The sequence below is a fragment of the Puccinia triticina genome, chromosome 4A (assembly GCF_026914185.1).
Source record: "Puccinia triticina chromosome 4A, complete sequence".
Classification (NCBI taxonomy): domain Eukaryota; kingdom Fungi; phylum Basidiomycota; class Pucciniomycetes; order Pucciniales; family Pucciniaceae; genus Puccinia; species Puccinia triticina.
In genome coordinates, this window is record NC_070561.1 from 4,468,959 (window position 1) to 4,490,315 (window position 21,357).

Consider the following 21,357-nt stretch of genomic DNA (forward strand, 5'->3'; position numbering starts at 1 on the left):
CGCTACACTTCAAGGACGAGTGCACCATTGCCAATCGCTTGAAAGCTGAAACTTCGTACTCGATGTGTTGTCAAAAGGACAAGGTCACTTTGCCGTCGACGGACCCCTCAGCTCGTGAATATCCAAGCTTCATGCAGAAACTCCTGCAATCCGTTGATAAGAGTAAGTTCCTCCACTCGATATTGCACAAATTTATACTGACTTTTGGCTGTGAGCAGAGTCGAAAGATTACCAAGGCTCCCTGCGAATGTACAACAACGCGCTCTCCTTCACTTCACTTGGCGCCAACGTCGATCCCTCGGTTCAAGGGCCATTCGGGATCAATGTATTCAAAATATCTGGCGCCTTGACCCACCGAATCTCTAGCATCGAACCGGCAAAAGGGACCGATCCTGGGTTCGCGCAAATTTACGTCGTAGGCGATAAAGGACTCGGAGAAGCCCAATATCGTATTGAGAAAGCGCAAGGGCGTGCTGGGAACACGGGCAGAGGGTCAAATATGGAGCCTGGGTTAATGTTGAAACTTGTTCAATTTTTATCGGCGAACAATCCGTACGCCAAAGTGTTCCGGTCCGCAAATGACATTCTTGAGCGCCGCAACGCAATGACTTTGAAGCTGCAAGGTTTCCCGAAGTCGGGCGTAGATCCCAAACGATACAACTGCCCTACTGCTAACGAAGTCGCCATGGTCGTACAGGGCGCCGGAAACGTTATTCAGCCTCGTCAAATTCTGCTTCACCGTAAGGACAACAGCCTTGAATGCATCTCGGATACCTACTCTTCTTACTTTCCTATGCGGTACCCAATTTTCTTCCCCTTTGGGGAACAACAATGGGATAACTTATTCTGTGCTTCAACGGAAAGGGGTAAGTCAAATGTTCCAAGGCCTGATTTGACTCAACACATCTAAATTATTATTTTGATCCCATAGTTAAGAAGCGTAAAGTCGGCCCGCTCGAATGGTTTGCGTTCATGCTATTCAAGAGGAAGGGGCAATTTTCGCCAATTCTGTACGGACAATCGCTACTTCAGGAAATCCTGGTTGACATGTGCGTTTGCGTGGAACGGCAAAGGTTGAAGTTCATTGTTAGCAACCAAGCAAAACTCAAAGTTGGGACCTATACCCGATTGTTGAAAAGCCTTGAGAACCAAGCTACTATTACTGGCCAATGCGTAATTTTACCCGCCACTTTCATCGGCAGTCCTCGCGGCATGGAACAGCTCTACCATGACGCAATGGCAATCACTCAAAAGTTCGGCCCACCTTCACTGTTCATCACAATGACCGCCAACCCAAACTGGCCGGAGATAATTGCCAAAATCCCGGTGGGTGACAGTCCGGTTGATCATCCAACACTGGTGACTTGAGTATTTTACCTCAAAATGTGTTATTTGCTCTATGTGTTGATTAAGATGGATCGTCTTGGTCGAGTGATTGCCTTTGTCTTCACTATTGAATTTCAAAAGCGCGGATTGCCTCACCTTCACTTGATGCTTACATTGGACAAGCGGGACCGACCAACAACGCCTGAGGCGATCGACGAAATAGTTTCTGCTGAGATTCCTGACCCAAAATCTTCCCCAATATTGCACGGTTTGGTAACGGAGTTCATGCTTCACGGGCCATGTACAAGCCGACCATGCTGGAACGGAAAGTCTTGCAAGTATGGTTTCCCAAAGCCTTTTTCGGATAGGACAATTAACATTGACGGAGCTTACCCCGCTTATCGCCAGCGGGATACAGGTCGTTCGATAACTAAGCATACATCAACCTTTGACAACGGCTCAGTGGTGCCGTATTGCCCCTATCTCACTCGGGCGTTTTGTTGCCACATCAACGTTGAAGTTCCTGTGAACGTAGCAGCCATCAAATATTTATATAAATATATAACAAAAGGACATGACAGGCTTTCAATGTCCTTGAGCAGCGACGACGAAGTCCAATCATATATTGATGGGAGATATATCAGCCCCCCGGAAGGTGAGCAAATGTTCTTCTCGATGTCACTTAACTCTTACTGATTGAACCTCAATTAGCTTGCTGGCGGTTATTCAAGTTCCCTTTGTCAGGAAGGTCACCCGCGGTCACCCGGCTCAATATCCACGATCAGGACGAGCAGTTAGTCTACTTTGACGGCAAAGAAGGACTTGAAGGCCAAATAAACAGCGGCAAGGCAATCCAAACCAGCCTTACCCAATTCATGAAGCTCAACGCAGAAGACGCTGTTGGAGCAGACGGACGCAGGGCTCGAACGCTTTTTTATGAAGAAATCCCTGTGTATTTTTCGTGGAGTAAGGCAAATAAGGAATGGACTCCGAGGAAAACAAAGGTCGACGTAGTGGGCCGCATCTTCTCCGTCTCCTACCTGGTGGGGGAAAAATACTACCTTCGAGTTTTATTGCTCCACCGGAAGGCCTTCACATCATATGACGATATGAAGACGGTGAACGGATTGCTGTGTGACGATTATCGGTTGACTTGCAATCAGCTTGGCCTCTTAGTCAACGATTTCCTGTACAATGAGGCTTTGAATGAAGCATCGTTTGTGCAGTCCGGATACCAGCTTGCCATGTACTTCGCGATGATGTGTGTGCATTCGCCGCCATCCGAGCCAATGGTCCTCTTCGAAAACCATTACCTTAACTTTACGGACGATTGCTGCTGGGTCGACATGACCAAGCGCCACAGCCGTCAGCTCGACAACTCGGAACGACGGGTACTAGCGCTATTCCGCGTGGAAACGCTTATATCAGGGATGGGTTCATCTATGTCGACGGTGGGGTTGAAGACGACGCGCAAGGAGCGGAGGTTGCTTGCGACGATTGAGGCAGAGAAGTGCGGGCTTGAAGACCCGAACGTGATCCGGGGAAGGCTAGACCGGAATCTCGCGTCATTCAACCATCGTCAGCAGATATTCTTCAATGCCGTCGACGACGCTATGAAAAATAGGAAACCTAAATGTTTTTACCTGGATGGCCCCGGTGGCACAGGCAAAACCTTTCTGCTCAACACGATCATTGACAGGGCGGATTTGGCTGGGGTGAAATTGACGGTTGTGGCTTCGTCTGGCGTGGCTGCGTTATTGCTCAAACACGGTGAGGGACTCCTGTCCGTGCTAAGCGGCGGCAGTCGTGTGAGGGGATGGGTGCTGTTTAGGCTGCCCTCGGGGTGATGGTCCGTGAAGATGAGTGCGGATGGGATCGGTGATAGCTTTTGTGGTTGTGGGGTGGTTTTGAGATGTTCGCCGGGGTTTTGGATCCTCGGCGGCGGTTGTTTTGTTTTGAGGGGAAAGGATATGTGATCTTAGGGAAGGGAAAGAAAGGGATCTCGGAACTTTGGATGAAGGAGGATCGGCGAGCAGAGCTCGAAGGTTGGAACTCTGAAGATGGGATCTATAAACTCTTGATGGACCGTCTTCTGGGGATCAGAATGCCATGCCTCCCCCATCATCCAAGTTCGGCGAACTTGGACTCCGGGAGAGCCACATGTCACATACATTTCATCATATCCTCCGCGCGCTACACGCGCACACACACAAAACAGCAGAAAAGAAACAAACAAAGAAGCAGAGAAGAGAAACAACACAGAGGCAACTAAAAGAAAACACAGCATGAGGAGACAGAAAGAAAAGAGCCACAGAGAGGAAAGGAAGAAAGAAAAGAAGAGATAGGCAAAACACACAGAAAAGGAGAAAAACCAGAAACAAACAAGTGAGTAAACCCACAGCAGGTGCTGTGTTAGGACCAAGAAACAGAAGGGGAATGAGAAGGGAAGAGGAGAAGGAAAGGTGGAAAGAAGGAAAAAGGGGGAAAGATCTTAAAGGAGGTTGGAAGATGAGGAGAGATGGGGGAGAGCTGAGAGCCTTGAGAGTCTTGAGGATCTTGATGTTGCTGGCGGCGAAGATGCTCCTGACTAGCTGGCCACGAGAGGGGCCACCACAACGGCCGTACGGCTCATTCCGGTTTCAACATTCCAATCGATGTTGCAGAGGATGCTGAATGCAGTGTTGAATTGGAGACGCACCTGGGCGATTGGCTACGGGATACGCGCTTAATTATTTGGGACGAAGTTGTCACCATTCACAGAAATGCAGTTGACGCGGTCAACAAAACTTTGAAGCGCTTATGTCAATCGGATTTGGACTTTGGAGGGAAAGTGGTCATCTTCTCCGGCGACTTCAGGCAGATACTCCCTGTTGTGAAGTACAACGATTTCCCTCCCGCCCAATTTGCCACGATCAAGTCTTCGGCCATCTGGCCCGCAATTGAGAAGTACGGCTTAACGAAGAATATGCGGCTTGCCCAAGGTCGGATGGGAAACTTGACACCACAGAATGTTGCCTTCAGCAGAAATCTACTGTGTCTTGGCGAGGGCAGGGGGCAAAAGGCCGACTTCAGCGTTGTGGATTTATCCAGCGTAGCCGTGAAGTCGTTGGCGACCGCGGCCGAAATGCGGTCGGAATTGATCGCCTTTGTATATGGCGATCTGAGGCCGATCCACGACTCGGGCTTGAGTAGATCAGTCAACTACCTGAACAAGCGGTGCATATTGTCACCGCTGAATCGCGACGTGCGCAAGATCAACGAGGATGTTCTGCAAGCCCTGCCTGGCAAATCAATTGTTGTCAAGTCTCTTGACACGCCGGACCCTGACGCCTTTGGGTCTCTACCCGAGGAGTGTTTAAATAAAATTTCAATATCAGGATTTCCGGAACACGAAATCGTCATGAAGGTTGGAATGCCGTTAGTCATCATCAGAAATATGGCAATGGAAAAAGGTGTTTGCAACGGGTCGCGCATAGTTGTTGAGGACGTCTCGACCGGGTATATAATTGGCAGGCTGATGTCGGGGCCGTTCGCTGGGAATGTCGTGACACTACCGCGTGCAAAGCTGCATAACAAAGGGGATGCAAGATCAGGGCTCTCTTTCTTCCGTTATCAGTTCCCAGTTGCCCCTGCCTATGCGATGTCGGTCAACAAAAGCCAGGGCCAAACTCTGAAAAGAGTTGGTGTTTACCTGGAAACCGACGTCTTTTCCCATGGTCAACTTTATGTTGCCTTATCTCGCGTGTCTGATGTACGCAACCTACTGGTGGTTAAACCGGCGGCGAGGGCCGGAGTCATGAATGTGGTTCATAACTCAATGTTTGCACTGTGATGTAAGGCTTTCAATTGCCAAAGTTATCATTTCCGCGCGATCAACTGATGCTCCTTGGGATTAGTTCCTTAGATGTTGCAGGTTGACAGGAGGCGTCCGGACACTTCCTTGAGTTGGTGATTACAGCCGCAAAGACAGCGCAAACCTTAAGATTATTTGACAGTCGTCTTTGTTTCATTTCTCCCGTGAGAGAACATTTGTGTCTTGCCAAAGCTTTAGATGCGGCAAATAATTGGCCTTCTGATCACATCATCTGGGTAAATAGGTGCAATGGCATGTGGTGAGAGCACAATTTCCAAGTCAAAGCCGGCTCGGCTCGGGGGTGCGGATAAAGTTGGTGCTTAAATTTTTGCCGGGTGTTGGACGGAGGGGGAGAATATGTGTGCCAGCTCCTTAACCATGACACCGCTGGCATCTTCTCGTCGTGGCGTACGTCTTTTGGTTAAAAAGCCGGTCGTGTTATGAGGGCGATTATGCCCTCGTGATACGCAAGGTTATTGTCGATGTGCATTAGGTGTAGGGAGTTCATCATACATATAGTTGGGGAGAACAAAAAGGCGCATTGGGTTCGCGTCAAATTATGTTATACAAGCAATCAAAGCGAACAAAGATAGTGGACAGCGGCGAATGGGCGGGGTGTAATGATGCAATTTATAAAGCTGGGTAACCTCCATCGTGCTGGGGTCATGACAGGAAGATGATTCATCCTCGACGAACTTGATTGTGGCGGATAATCTGCCGAATAAGTGTTTACTTGAGTATTCATGAACCCAATGGGAAGGTGGCCAAGACTTACCTCGATCCTCATCATTTCATTTTCCGTTTGAAGTGAAGTGAGATATCCTCGGAACCTGACTCGGACACCGGGCTCAAAACCGCCTCTCAGTTCCAATGGGGCGTCACAATGCGCCATCACTACTCTGATTTTCAAGCCCAACGGGGAATCCTGTACGGTTGTTGTCAATGAACTAGACATTGTGCAACCATTGGAATTTGCTTTACCTTGATCCCCACATTGACAACAAGTTCATGTTGGGCAACAACAGTGTCATCCTTGTCCATTAGCTCGATAACATCAGTAACGCGTCCGACGCCAGTTATGATGAGCCGATTCATTAAATATCGGCAAATGACCGGGTATTGGATCCGGGCAAGAAGCGGGTTTATCTGCCAAGACAAGCCCGTGAAATGGTCAACGTGCATTGTCCTGCGGACAATATAAGTTGTGTCCACCTCTAAGTTGTGGCCAAATTCATGAAGGCAGGGAGCAGTTAACTCAACATGTTGTTTGTTGTTAATGGGGTGGTGGTTGAGGTAACGTGAAATGACGGTACGGGGCGGTCTTATGTAGACTGTGTAATTTTTGTTCAGTTTGCCTATTGCTGATTGATCAGTCGCCTGTAGGATGATTTGGAGTCAGCTCACGTCGGCATCTATGGGCTTATCACTCACAATGTGCTTAATTTGTACCGCGCCTTCAAAAGTCAGCTCATCAAGAGATTCATTGTCCGTAACCGCGATTAGGCTGTCCAATTCCGGTTGAGGATATGGCATGACTTGGGGTTTAATGTTGCAAGCTTGTTGGTGGTGGCAGTGTGAGGTCAAGGGTGGATGTTTTGCCGTATGTTCGATGGATGAAAGTCATCGAGGGAGGACTTGCCGTAGATATAGTGTAACTGGTGGCACGATTTCCTCCGGAATTATTGTCATTTCATCTGGCTTGCGTGGCACGACCGGTTTGGCTAACAATGTGTAAACTTTGGGTTCGCCTGGGTTAATCAAAAGATGAGTGTCGACCGGAATGGTCGAGTTAATCAGTAATACAGCAATGCCAGGCAGATCTGCAATGGGACGCGAGCATCGAGTGGCTGAAGCTTGACCCAGAACGTGTCTCTCGGACAACGGCAATAGTGACCCAAACGCGTGTCGGCCGTAATTCATGATTTATTTGCGGGCGAGATGAGTACATATGTATGTACTTATTAAATATGTTTAGTTTTTTTTACTACTTGTCAAGGCCCATTGAGCTTGCAGCGGCTAGAATAGCAACCCGATATTTGTTACTTTATCGTTGCGCTACCGCTATGAGTAATGAGTCACCCAGTGTTGCCGTAATGCATGGCTTGCTTGTTACCAATCTCAAGGCTGGATTCCCCAAGTCATAAACACAGCCCCAAGTGATTTTTTGCCTCATGTTCACCGAAGATTACTCTTCATATTGCCTCCGTCTGGACCCCAACTCGAATTGTACTCCAAAGGCCCGGGGAGAGGCCAATTTATTGGATTATGCGTGCCTGCAGGGGAAAACCTGGATCTAGGGAGAAGCCTTGATCTTTGTTTTCATGGTTGGGTGTGTTTAGTAAACTTGGATGGAGGTGGTGCTGCTGGGTCTTGAGAGCTTACAACCCTGCAGCGGCGCAGCCGCCTTTGCCTCTAGTGAAAATAAACGGGACAAGCTGACAGAGGGCCGTCCAGATTTCTTTGCGTTTGGGAGTCAGAAAATCAAAAAAAATAAAAGGGGCGGCTTGAATGAGAATTTTGAATTCTTTTCCGACTAGACTCTTGATGTGGGTGACAAAAGATTTTCCATTGATTGGAGGAATATTCAAGCCTAGAGTGTTGAATGATTGAAGTCGCGCTGCCAGTTGAGATTTCTGATTTGGATTCATGTTCTTTGCTGAAAGGACATCCCTTGCCAGATACTTAACAAATCTAAGAAGCGCTACATGTAGTATTTCGACTGGAGTATCCTTGACACCATCAAATCCTGGAAAAAATAGAGGCAGCAGCACAATTATTTTAATTAGAAAAAGATAGCACAATGCAAGTAGAGAGTCACGTCACAGTGAACATACCTTCAAGCTCCAAAATGGAGTTGAACAATCTTTCTGGTTTATTTTCCTCAAGATCTTCCATCAATTCTCTGATCTGCGCATTTTTCTTGGATTCTTATAAAAACCGGTTGTTGAGCGAGTCGGTGAGGCCCCATTTGCGCTTCTTTCGAATAAATGCTGCTTGGATTTCGTCAATTGCGGTAGTGTATAATTCGTAGGTCCTTTCCTTTGTATCACACCAATTCCGGGCTTCGCCTGCTGCCTGGAATAACAGCAAAAATGAAACCAAAATATAATTAAGATACAATAATCAATCCCAAAAAGGTAATAACTTGCCTCAGATCCATCGGGATTAATCCTCAAAAATTGTTGCACATAATCCAAAGTTTTCCACTGATCCTTTCCCTCGGCATGTAAAGTGCACATTCTACATGGGTTCAGCGAGCTTCCAGGGTTTGGTGTGTTTGTGATCTCAGCATGCATTGGGGAGTTGCCCAAAAAGCAAAAGACAAGTCCAGTCACCAAAACCTCCTCCATGATATGTGAATCAAACGCAGTGAAACCGTTTCTTGTAATTTCACTATAAATGCAAAGAGAAAATTGGGGTCAGATAAATGGAGATAATTCCCAAAGGAAAGAAAGATTTACTTCATTTCCGCAACTATTTGCTCCAAAATTTCTAACGCGGAAGCTCTATTGGAGGTAGAGAGGAAATGGCAGTTGTATTCTTGATTGGATAGGTTTGGTGGAAGACCGGAAAGCGTAAAATAAAATGAGATATGTTTGTTGAATTTCTTTGACACATTCCCAGAAGTATTGTCACAGTATAGGGTGATTGGAACATGTTGAATGATTCTACCATTTGCTGGTTTGCGCCAAGGGTTGGTGAACTTGATTTTCTGTGAATTGTTTGTGTCATCAAATTCTGTAATTTTCAAAAGATTGTTTATCAGGAATTTGTGATAATGGGATTCTGATTGAATATATGAAGCAGAAAATGGTGGAAAAATAAGAAAATACCATAGATGGCACCACCACATTCTTCAGAGATTTTTTTACCGTTGAATTCGATATGGGCGTAGGACTTCTTGAATTCACTGGTGGGGATAATGAGAAGTCTTGGGTGATTAAATTGAATATCTTGAGGGATTTTCATTTTAGATAATGTTTTCTCCTCTTCAGTGTAGGTTTCAAAGTCTGGTGCAATGCATTTGGAATACAGTTGGGAATCTTGTGAATAAAAGAAAATTGGAATTATTATTAAGCCAGATGTTAATTCTACAGGCTCAAACAGATAGAAATGTTCTTGGTTGACTTGACACATTGGGGCCCGGTGCTGTGGCGCCAACTCCTCGAGCCACTTTTTGGATTGCGAAAATTTGAAAAGGCTGTGATGGGTCATTTCGGGATAATAATCGATGTGGGGGCTCACTTGGGGGTTGGCCAGATCCTTTTTGTTTCAGAGGGCAAAATAAATATCAATTACGTGGAAAGAGACATCATGATCACCCATTACAACATTTTGAATCTAATTTAAGATGAAGAAAATAAATCATCAATCCATCCGATTGCTTGCCTTACCTGGGATAGAATCCCCTGGACGCTGAGGTAAAAGCAAGGGGTCCCAAAGGCGCTGGTCTCAGTCTTCAGTTGAGTGCAGAGCAGTTTTTGGATGCGGATTCGGGCCCCGCGGACCGTTGCCCAGGCTGGAAGTCGGATGTCACAGATAGACATCACCGCCCGGATCTTGTTGTAGATTGCTCGTGAGATCATCGAATGTGTGTGCCCAATCAACAAAGAACCGACGAGCTCCTGCATTTCAGGAAGGATTAATAGGTAAGGACATTTTGACATTTAATATTTTATTGATGTTATTTTCGTTCAAAACATGGACTTACCATCTTGTTCTTAAATGGGAACCACCTTGCGGCTTCGCCCAAATCAACCTCCTCCTCCTCGTAATCGGGACCTTCAAAGATTGCAGCATCTTCCTGGCGAAGGATTTCCTCAATTTCCGCATCAATCAAATCTTGAAGGCTAATCTCGTCGTCCAGATTCAACCGCGTGAAGAAGGGTAATTCTTGAAGACGAGCGGTTGCTGCCATTGCATCAAGGTCATCTTGATGATTGTAAGTCGCTGGATTCTGATCATGATTCTCCGTCTCCCAATAATTATCTTGGACCGCTGGCTGAGAGGAGTTCTCTTCCATTTCGGCCTGGTGTCTTTCACGCTGTTCCTGGGCCATTTCCTCGTCGTGCCCACGAACGTTCTCCCGATGAACCCTCCCCATGGCGTGTCGATGATAGTCCAAGAAATCACCACCCTCACACAATTCACACCGCCAAACTGTCCGCCCATCCCTTGGCCGCAATCTGGACTGAAAATATGTGGGTACGAGCCCTATAAAACTGATAATAATCAGCATAAATTCCTATGATTAGAGGAAAGAGAAATGGGGCTGACAATCCCTTCGATTATTTGTTCTATTTTGCGCCTCAGCCATTTTTGCGCGGGTTTTTTTCTTCGCAAGCTTTGGGTTTTTTGACTTTCCTTCTGATTGGCCTGAGATTGGATTGGTCGGGATGCTTCCAGGCGCGGCAAATGAATTCTTTCCAATTTCGCGCGGACTCGGCTGTGCAGGGGGCCGGTTTCTTGGTCCGATAGGGGCTCAGCATGTGAGTCCGGTGCTCGGCTTCCAAAAGTGATCTCAGAGTGGTTTTTAAGTTCCACCAAGCTCGCCCACCCACCACCATCCTCCCTCTTGACCATTTCCCTTGCACATCAACATCCACCTGGCCGCCGTGCTTGAGCGGCTTCTCAACCCAATTTCCGATTTTTAACCAAGCTGACATGGCACCGCTTCGAAACCCGCGGCTGAAGCTTCCTGCAAGATCAGCAAAATCTCAAAATCTTCCAGGCAAGGCAGTCAACGGCCAGAGTCAAACAATCTATTCCTTTGGGTCCGATATACTCACAAATGACCCTACATTCCTTGAATCCTTTTTTTTTTTCAGCCCCTAACGCTTCCAGCAGCAAAAATCGAAGTCGCCGTGAGGCCAGTCCGTTACCACCGCCGCCTACACCCCCCCTCCCGCTTTCTCCAAGTGATGAAGGAAGCGATGATGACAATAGAGATCTAAGGATTGCGGATTCCGACCATAGTAGAAATTCGAGCGATGGCATCACTCGGAACGACCAATCTGGTCTCGCGCTAGACCCGGAGATCGAAAAATTGGATGATCAGTTCCACAAGGACAACCCGGGCCTCAGACTGCTCAGCCCTCAGCCTCCTCCTGCAACAACAACAGATGATTCTTCTGCGACCATCGAGAGGGAAATGCTCGCCAACTTACTCACCAAGTTTGGCGGCGAGACCAATCAGCTTGACGCAAAACACTTTCAAGATGCTATGGACATCTTAAAGGTACGTATTACTAGTCATTTCTTATTTGTTTTTGGCTGATCTGATTCAGTATGTTCTTCAAAAAGACGCCAGGCGCCCCAGTCATCTTCCTGGTCTACCACGAAATGCTGCGCAAACAGCAGGGCTCGCAAGCCGCGGCAAACGGAAGGCAAATGAATACAATCACCGAGGATGAAGCGCCCGCGCCAAAGGCTGACCAGTACAGCCAAGCTTTAAGGGTCAGTCCTCATCAGCCCCCCCTATGATTAAATACTAAATTTCTTCCTTATTTCTTTTAGGATCGTATCTGCGACCTCTCAAAAGAGGCTTTCCTCCATCCACACCTCCTGTCCTACACGTGCGGACGCGCCAAGCCTCGCGCAGCAGACAAGTCAATGCTCAGCTTCACATTGGTATGTTTTTTCTTCCTTCACTCATCATTCAAATCGATTACAACACTGAAATTTATAATTTTTAATAGAAGAGTTTGCAGGAACTCCCGCTTGAGTTCCGCAGGAGGGAGATCCCTGGTGCATTTGACGGCAAAGACAAGGCCGCCTACAAACGGTTGGTGAAGGTGGTCCGCGAAATTCAATGGCATGTCCGGTACTCGGTCCGAGAGATTCTCCTCTCAAACATTGTGCCCCCCAAGGCCAAGAAAATTACCTTCATCGACGACGTTGAGGTGCCTGATCGCCATACGCTTGCGGACTCAATTTTACACCACCTGCAGCCTGATGGGGCGTCCGCGAATGGCAACCAAGCCAGTAATTCGAATCAGCAGATTATCTTTGTTGCCCGAGTCGCTCACATGCGACTTCAAACTATTGATAACGTCATGAACCCTACGCTTGGCCAGCCCTCGCAATGGGATCTCATTAGTGAGAAAATCAAAGAGTTGGCGACCCGTGGCGCCGATTATCGAGCAGCGTCAGTCCATTTTTCTTCAATCTCATTATCATGTGTCCTTTTTGATTTAACACAATTGACCCAATTGCTTATTCTAGATGGGGCCAAGCAATCCTTTCTAAGGATGAAGCCATCTTTGGCAAGATCAAGGGGAGCACCAAGACATTTGGCGAGGTTAGGCATGGCGACGACATACTCACCCCTTTGCCGGACGAACACGATGTGCAACTTAAGCTTGACAGACTTCTCCAATCACAAGCTGGTAGGCCCTGCGGCTCGAGCGGCCCCTCCCACTAAAATTGTTCAAATTTATCTTTCTTTTTTTGTAATTAATGTGTCCCTTCTGTTTTTTGTGCGGTGGGGGTTCTTGGTTCTTGTGTTTCTTTTATTGATGGTGATTTTTCTGGGGATTTTTCAATTTTTGGTTTTGTTGTCTTAATTTTGACCAATACCAGCATTGATCCCTTATCCTAGCCTAAGATTAGCTTACTTTAATTGTTACCCAGGTTATTTTAATTGCTTTTTAAAATTGAAATTACAATTAAAAAAAGGTTTAACCAAGTAAAATTGGGTTTATAATTAACTGAGCAAAATAAATGGCCGCAGCAGAGGCAGTGTGGATGCAAGCGAGTGAAATTAGGCTGGTGGGAAAAGCATCCAATGGACGCAGGATGGATGCCCCATGGACAGCCACATCAAGCGGTGTTGAAAATTGTATCTGTCCGGGGGACATGGTTTGGGATGGAGGATAGGCGTCCCGCAAGCATCCGGCGGATGCATTCTGGGGAAACGTCCGCCATCGTGCAATGCAAGTGGCATCCAGCGGACGTTTCCTGCAGGGCCAGAGCTGGACATCCCCGGACATGTCCAAATGCATGTCCGACCAATGTCCGCGACGGCCCGTGGTGTAGCTTGGAGCCAACCACTGTGGTGGAACGTTTGGGCTACCCTAGGAGGCTGCATGGGTATGAGGAAATAAATCCCCATACCACGCATCCTCCGAAAAATGTGTAGAGACTGTAAAATGAAGATGTGTCTGGTGAGAGTCAAACTCACGACCTCAGCTATGCTGAGACACATACTAGAGTGCTGCCTTTACCAACTAGGCTACAGACACTTGTGGCTGCCAGCTGGGTGGTTGGTTGGTAGTGCTCATGGGTCGATCCGACAGCCCTCCATACTGTGGTGATACATCATGGTAGCAGACTAACAGACAACTCAACAAAATGTACAGCTTAGGCGCGACAGACATGGACTAAGCCTCTTGAGCCGAGGGTCCGGGGGACCCCGCCCGCCTCCCTTAAAGTGTCCGATTGACATCCGCCATGACAGGCCATGACCCGTGGTGTATCCAACTTCGCAACGAAAACTTCAAGCAGCTTCAAGCCTCAACCGAACCCTTTGACTGGTCCCCCCTTGTGGGAGGTCGCTGTGTAGCAGTGGCGCTGGCCCCTCCTGTGGCCGAGGTGACACGTTTGTTGAGCCAGACACTGAGCGGATGAAAGGTTCGGCATAACTCAGTTCCCGCCTACATAACATGTAGTTCAACGTTCTCTCGTCAATGTTAAGCATCCTCATGATAAGGTGAGCTAAGGACTATTTATCTTGCGTGGATTTCATGATTGATCGCCTGATTTGTCACTTGCGCCGAGCTGAGCGGCGGGTCTCACACTGGTCTCATTGCCACAAGGCTTTGTCGCACAACGACCGGACTGATCAGTCTCAGAAAGACATAACACTGGGACTGAGTCAACGTAACCAATGAATACTTGAGATAGTCGGAAAGGCTGAACCCCCTAGACCCCAGAAAAAGCCTTTGTGCTTACCTTGCTCACTCATGTTGCGCCGAAAAACAATTCCTGAAGGCAGATCAGCTCTCTCCCAAGAGCTTCTCTCAAGTGCCTTAAAGAGTCCGATATGTGTATTTAAGAATGGAATCATTTGACCCAGACAGGATTATATATCAACGCTTTCAAATCTCTCGCTATCATCCTATCATTCTAGTCCTATCATTCCAGTAGTTTACTTCCAATGAGTCCAGCAAAAAAACCCAGTCTGTCTCAACTCCCGGTAGAACTCAAAATACTTGTCGTTGACTGGCTTCGAGCACTAATAATGACAAGGCAAGCATGGCATTCCGATCTCCTCAATCTGGCATTGGTGAACAGAACGTTTTATGAAATTTGCAGCCAGTTAAACTGGGAAGTGAGTATGATTTCTGCAGTGTCTTCGACTTTTCGGCACGCAAATTTGGTGAACTGATGGAAACTTTCTCGTTTTTGAACGGGTGTGTACCACTTAGCATCTCGACCTCTACTACGCAAATTTACCACGACTTTCGACGCTCAACCATGAAATCATCCATCGGCATTCGTGGCGGGTGAAGCACATCATAGTCGAGCTCGATGATCATCCTCCGCACTTTTTCGGAAAAGTGGAGCCCAAACCAAGCGGAATAAGAGCCCGCGAATTGTTCCAGGAACGCCGATCCTCTCAGGTCTATGATATTCTCCAATCTTGCACGAATTTGACCAGACTTACGCTGGATATTGAACCTCGTTCGATATCAATAGACGAGCTTGGAGACTTTGCCTTTAACCAGGAGTTTCCATCATCGCAGTTGTTGAAGCCAATTTCTCAGCTTTGTAATCTGACCTGCTTAAACCTGAGACCTCCGATGATTGATACCCGGTTCGAAGAAGATTTCGTGGTCAGATTGATAAAAGGGATGGTAAATCTAGTTCATTTTGACTGCAACGGCATCGATGCCACCTTTCGGGAGTGCAAGCCTCGTGAATGGTCGAACTCGAGTCAAGTTAATGTGTCACCACTGGCCCTTCATCTATCTTCTCTGTCTTCACTCAAGACCATCACTTTCACTTTCGTACATTGCTTTGATTCGAGTTGGAGTCGAATCAAGTGGAAAGCGGCGTTAGGTCACATCACGATCGATAATTGCAACAGAGCAACCGTTGGGACGCTTCATTCTTTCTGCATGCTATTCACAGATAGCCTAGAGAGCCTCTGTGTTTCCGGTCTACCCACCACCAGTACCGAAGAAGAAGAAGGAACCGCAATCACTCTACCGCCTCCTGATCTTCAGTATAATTTCTGCTTGCCCAGGTTGGAATGTCTAGCAGCGGATAGCTGCATTCCTTTCGAATTTCTGACATTATTTCGAGAGGCGCCCTCAATAAAATCACTCTTCTTGGGAATCAACCCGCACATTTCCTTACAAGAACTTAAAGGATTGATGGATCATCACGAGCCGATTTGGCCTAATCTGAAATATTTGACGGTCGAAATGAACGATAGGATATTAAGTAACGATCAAATCGAAGAATTGAAAGGCTATGGTTCAAAAAGCGGGGTTCAAGTGAGCTGCGAAGACCTAACAGAAGATCTTGATGGAAGCGAAGAAGAGTTCGAAACGGAAATGGAAGAACGAGGTCCACCTGAAATTAGGGAAGCGGTAGGAAGCTATACTTGGTAATCGTGGCCAACGGGATTGTCAATGATACTTTGTTTCTGAGAAGCCCCCATTAATTTTCCTCGAAGGTTAACTTCTTTGGAAGCTGTAAATTCTTATTTTTCAACTTTTTCATAATCATCTCCTTGCAGCCCCCTTATATCTGTCCTTGAATGTTTATTTCTTTCCTTTCATATTTGGAATGTAACTTTACTTGTCATCAACTTTTTGTGGGGTGAAGAAGGCCTTCATTAGAGGCCATTTTCATTGCTTAACCGCTCATGCTTACCCGGTTAACTCGTCCTACACGGCATCAGACATGATGGCCCGGTGCCATGTCGGGCAATTGGACCATTCTTTCCGATGCCGTGTTGGACGTTTCAACCGGATGGGATTTTTTAGCGGTGCCGGTGCGAAGTAGAATCCCCTTGGTCTCAAGGTGTCATCTGAAATAAATCACTCGCACAACTGTTGTCAATCTTCACAACGCGGAAAATACTAAGTTTCGACAAAACCGTTTAACAAAAGCCCTGCTCCCATGTGGCAGGTCGCTACGTACCTCCCCATAGAGAGCGTCGGGAGGATTCAATATTAGCTAAGGAGGGAGTCCATAACTGAGCGCCTGATTTGTGATTGTGCCGAACTGAGCATCGGGTGGTACACTAGTCACATTGGCACAAAGGTAAAAATGACGGACAAACGGGACTTATGTTATCAGCTCCATTGAGATACAGTTACGATATAACAGACACTGCGACTGAGTTGACGTAACTGAGAGATACGTTTGGGGAAAACCTGTGGATGTTCTACCTTGCTCACTGATTTTCCGTCGGAAATTAATTCTGCAGGCAGCTCAGCTCCGTCCCAAGAGCTTTCCTCAGTTAACTTGCACGACCTGAGATCAAGATATAAGGATGTATAACCAGTCGCCCCAAATGACAAAATCCATCAACACTTTGGAATCTCTCACTATCATCATACATCATCATATCATCGTACTACTTTACTGCCGCTCCAATGAGTTCAACAAAAAAATCCAGCCTGTTTCAACTCCCAGTAGAACTTAAAGCACTCATTGCTGACTGGCTTCGAAAGCTAATAGTGGAAAGGCAAGCATGCTCTTGCGATCTCCTCAATCTGGCATTGGTGGACAGAACGTTCTATGAAATTTGCAGTCAGTTGAACTGGGAGGTGGGTCTGATTCCTTGCTTTTCTCCAGCTTTTCGGCATTTTCATGCCTGTAACCTGACAAAGTGTACCATCACATAGCATCTCGACCTCTACTATGCAAATTTACCTCGACTGTCGACCCTCAACCATGAAATCATCTATCGACATTCGGGGCGGGTGAAGCACATCATGTTTGAGCTCGATGACCCTCCCCCTCGCCTTTCTGGAACAGCGGAGTCCAAACCAAGCAGAATAAAAGCCCATCAAATATTCCAGGAGCGCCGATCCTCTCAGGTCTATGATATTCTCCAATCTTGCACGAGTTTGACTAGACTTACGCTGGATATCGAACCTCAACCTATCTCAATAGATGAGCTTGGAGACTTTGCCTTCAACGTGGAGTTTCCATCATCGCAGTTGTTGAAGCCTATCTCTAAGCTTTCCAATCTGACCTTCTTAACCATAAGACCTCCGATAATTGATACCCGGTTTGAAGAAGATTTTGTGGTCAGGTTGATAAAAGGGATGGTACATCTAGTCCACTTTGAATGCAACGGCATCGATGCAACCATTCCAGAGTTCAAGTCTCACGAATGTTCGAAGGGAGTTAATGTATCACCACTGGCCCTCCATCTATCTTCTCTGTCTTCCCTCAAGACCATCAATTTCACTTTCGTGCATTGCTTTGATGGGAGCTGGAGTCAAATAAAGTGGAAGGCGGCAATGTGTCACATTACGATTGATAATTCCAGCAGAGCAACCATTCGGACCCTTCATTCGTTTTGTATGCTATTCAAAGACAGCCTGAAGAGCCTCTGCGTTTCCAGTATACCCGCCCTCAGGAAAGAACAAGAAGAAGGACCCTCAGATACCTCAGGCTCGCAGCATCTCGAACTTCGATATCATTTCTGCTTGCCACGGTTGGAATGCTTGGCAACGGACAGTAGCCTTCCTTTCGAATCTCTAGAATTATTTCGGGATGCTTTCTCGATAAGGTCAATCTTCTTGGGAAACAACGCGCACATTTCGATTCAACAGCTCAAACGATTGATGGACCATCGTGAACCTATTTGGCCTAATTTGAAATACTTGACGGTCGAAACGCACGGTCGAATACTCAGTGACGATGAAATCGAAAGGTTGAAAGTCTTTGGTTCAAAAAGCGGGGTGAAAGTGATCTGCGATAACCTGACAGATACTCTTGATGGAAGTGAAGAAGAGTCCGATGGGCAAATGGAACAACGAGGTCCAATATACATTAGAGACAATGTAGGAAGCTACACTTGGTAGCAATGGCCGGCTGGACTGTCGATGATGGTTTTTAAAATTTTTGCCTCCCATCTCGAGCTTTATACTACATACAGTTGGTTTCCCATCCATCCACACGTTTAATGCAGCTGTAAAAGGCTGTAAACCATTTTATAATCCTTCAAAAAAGTTTTTGTATGAACTGGGTAAAGTTTAAATCTTCGTGGAATCCCGTCCACTGCGCTGCGGCTATCAATTACCCGCTTTATGATTCTTTTTGCAAGAAGCTTGCTTCACGTGTTCTGGAATTCTGAGATCCAAAAGGTTTCTCAATTTACTCCGAAAAGAAACGTTCTTATTAGGGGGTATCAAATATGAGCAAATCCACCATCATGTAATTGACTGGTTTGAAGAAACTCACCATTTTTAAAACATTCTGTTTCTCCACCTACCCCATTTTTGGATGCACTGGTGACAAATTTCACTTCTGGACAATTGACTGGTTTCTAATTGTGGATTCCTTATATTTGATACCCCCTATTAAGCTAAGACTTGCTTAATGTTTGACCTCTGAGCAATACATAGCTCATGATCCTGCGGTGGTTTGTGTCCAGCAGTCTTTACAAGACTTGGGAGATAGAGAAGCTGTACCAGATGTCAAAAATTGAAATGGTTCAGGTATCTAGCCAACAGACAACGGTTCTTTCATCTTCAAGGCGATGCCGTAATTTTTGCCAATTTGAAGATCCCAATAGTTTAAGAATAAGCGCAAACTATACCCAGGTTTTCTAGTGGTGGATAGTAGCCGGGTTCACACCTCAGTGTGTCGGGTTTTTAAACGCGCATATTGAGTTATGTTAGTTTATGCATGCGCCTATGCATACCAATCTGCATGAGTCATTGATCTGATCTACATAGTGATGATGATCAATCAGAACCCTGCTCAAAAACTTTGATCATCTACAACATTATTCGCCAATAACTCAAATTCCCCTTTCTGTTCCATTTCCTTTCTTCTTATCAAATCATCATCGCTTTCATTGTCAACCCGCCAACCTTCATCGATTCAACCTTACTCGAAGACATTCTTCTTCGCATCAAATCAATCATCAAACCAAAAACTCAATCCTAACTCTTGCCAACTTCAAACTCTCAGGAGGAGCTAGAACCAGTCTCTGGGCAGGTATACAGTCTTATTCCTTAGTTGATAACCAGCATTGTTCAACTCATTATTGACATCTTTTTGTTTTTATAATCAATCGTTTTTAGACTGTTTTGTTGTGACATTCCTGGTGTTTGCGCGTCGTTGTCGTTATCATTGTGTTGAGGTTTCTTTGATTCAATTCGTTTTCTTTAAAGGTATTTATCTACATTTTATTATTACATTTGTTCTTAAAAAACTAATCTGTTTACATTTCATTCTTTAAAGTTTTATTTTCTTTTATTGAGTTTTATATTATAACTGTTGCAATAAAGTAATTGTCTACCATTTTTACACAGTGTCTAGTAGTTGTCTACTAGTTTTTTTCAAGTGTGCTTCCTATACCATTGCGTACTATGAATATGCAGGTGATGAAAGTAAATACAAATGACTACAAAGTCTCAGCTAACACAACTGAAATCTGATAACGGGGTAGCTATGTAAGACGTGTAGTGGTTGAACTTGAAGGTAAAGGGGTTCACATCAGTTTTATATTGAAATATTTGCCAGACAACGTCAGCTTTAAGCGCAGTATGTAGTGGCAAATTGACATTTGCTGGCAGAGGCATCATGATCAGGTCAAGGCCCCTGATCCCCTCGGGGAAACCACCCCATAATATATCGAGAAAGAGCTATTTTAGACCGCATTATACAACCCGATGGCCCTAAGAAAGTCGGCTGGTACCGCCGTAGGGTTGTTAACAAGCTTGAGATCGTCACTCTCTCTGAGGGCGAACAGAATTCAATCAAACCAACCTAAACCAACGGAAATGTGTGACTTGGGACTCAACAAATAGTAGGAAGTCTTTTTCAAATCTGCGAGGAAGCTTAATCCTCAAGATCTTGACGGGACCAAGAAGATTAAGCAAGAACTTTACAAACATGCCGAGAAAGAGGATTTACGCAATTTGCACTATGTGTACCACTATCACAAGTAAGATAGCTAGATACCCATCCCAGAATCCACCAAGTGGAACCCCCGCGATAAAGAGGTTGAAGGTTGGAACAGAGTAGTAATCAGAATTACACCAGGCTGCAACCCACGGGGGAGGTGTTCTTCCGTGCGACGCTATCTCCAACGGAGCTGGGACGATCCTTGAGGCTCTGGACTCTACGCCATTGTGTCGACTCGACTTTGGACACAATTATCGGGTTCACGGGTGATATTGATGAGCGGAAACCCACCCTCAAGTGGTTTCGGGATCTCTTAATGAACAGACGAGAAACCACGTTCCTCTGATGGGAGTTGCGAGACGGTGACGCTCAAATTTAGTCTTCGAGGGTGTTAACTAAAAATAACATTAGCCAAGAGAAGGTGTGCAATATTACAATTGTCTTAATGAGGTATTGGGGTCAGGAAACTATATCAAAACAAAGATTTGGATTGGCGGCATTGAGAGCTTCATCTCAGATCCGCTTGATTAATCAAATGAAGGAGTGCATCTTCTAAAGAACCTTTGGCATGTTTGAGTGCTTTCTCAGCTACCTTGCTAGATACTTCGAGCTGTACGCACTGCGTTGAGAGGATCGAAGGGAATGTAGTTAGTCAAGAGTGTTCGGACTGATTATCAAACGAAAAGCTCTTGAAGAAACTTACGATGAATTGTACATCTTCTTTCTTAAGCGAGACCGGCTGAACGTCTTGCGTTGATCCTTCAGGTTCAGTAATACTGAGTTGTTCTAGCTTGCCGAGATCATCGACTTGGCGCTCATCCTTTTTTGTCCGAAGCTCCCCGAAGGCGATGTTACGGACGGCCTCTTCAAACAAGTCAACATCGTAACCGATTTTATTCGAAGAATACTGGCCATCGGCATCGGCATAGTAGGTTATCACCCTTCAGACTCGTTCAACATTCTTTCAGCACATCTACTTTCAGCCGTCGATAGAGATAATCAATCTATGAAAGCATTGTCACTCACTTCGCTCCCGGAACATGCCCCAATCTCGCAGCCGATGTTGACAT

General features: G+C 46.0%; 3 protein-coding genes across 3 annotated transcripts; 2 read left to right on the forward strand and 1 right to left on the reverse strand.

Moving 5' to 3' along the window:
• Positions 1 to 14,420: 14,420 nt before the first annotated feature.
• Positions 14,421 to 15,798, forward strand: PtA15_4A527 (uncharacterized protein; the record flags this gene model as incomplete). Its single annotated transcript, XM_053168420.1, has 2 exons — positions 14,421 to 14,510; positions 14,608 to 15,798. The coding sequence occupies 2 exons, from the start codon at positions 14,421 to 14,423 to the stop codon at positions 15,796 to 15,798; spliced, it is 1,281 nt and encodes a 426-aa protein (XP_053019631.1).
• A 1,138-nt stretch (positions 15,799 to 16,936) lies between these two features.
• Positions 16,937 to 18,234, forward strand: PtA15_4A528 (uncharacterized protein; the record flags this gene model as incomplete). Its single annotated transcript, XM_053168421.1, has 3 exons — positions 16,937 to 16,948; positions 17,044 to 17,864; positions 17,940 to 18,234. The coding sequence occupies 3 exons, from the start codon at positions 16,937 to 16,939 to the stop codon at positions 18,232 to 18,234; spliced, it is 1,128 nt and encodes a 375-aa protein (XP_053019632.1).
• A 2,561-nt stretch (positions 18,235 to 20,795) lies between these two features.
• On the reverse strand, positions 20,796 to 21,357 carry PtA15_4A529 (uncharacterized protein; the record flags this gene model as incomplete). The annotated part of the gene is made up of 3 exons (XM_053168422.1): positions 20,796 to 20,906; positions 20,991 to 21,228; positions 21,314 to 21,357. 3 exons carry the CDS (start codon positions 21,355 to 21,357, stop codon positions 20,796 to 20,798), a joined length of 393 nt encoding a protein of 130 aa, XP_053019633.1.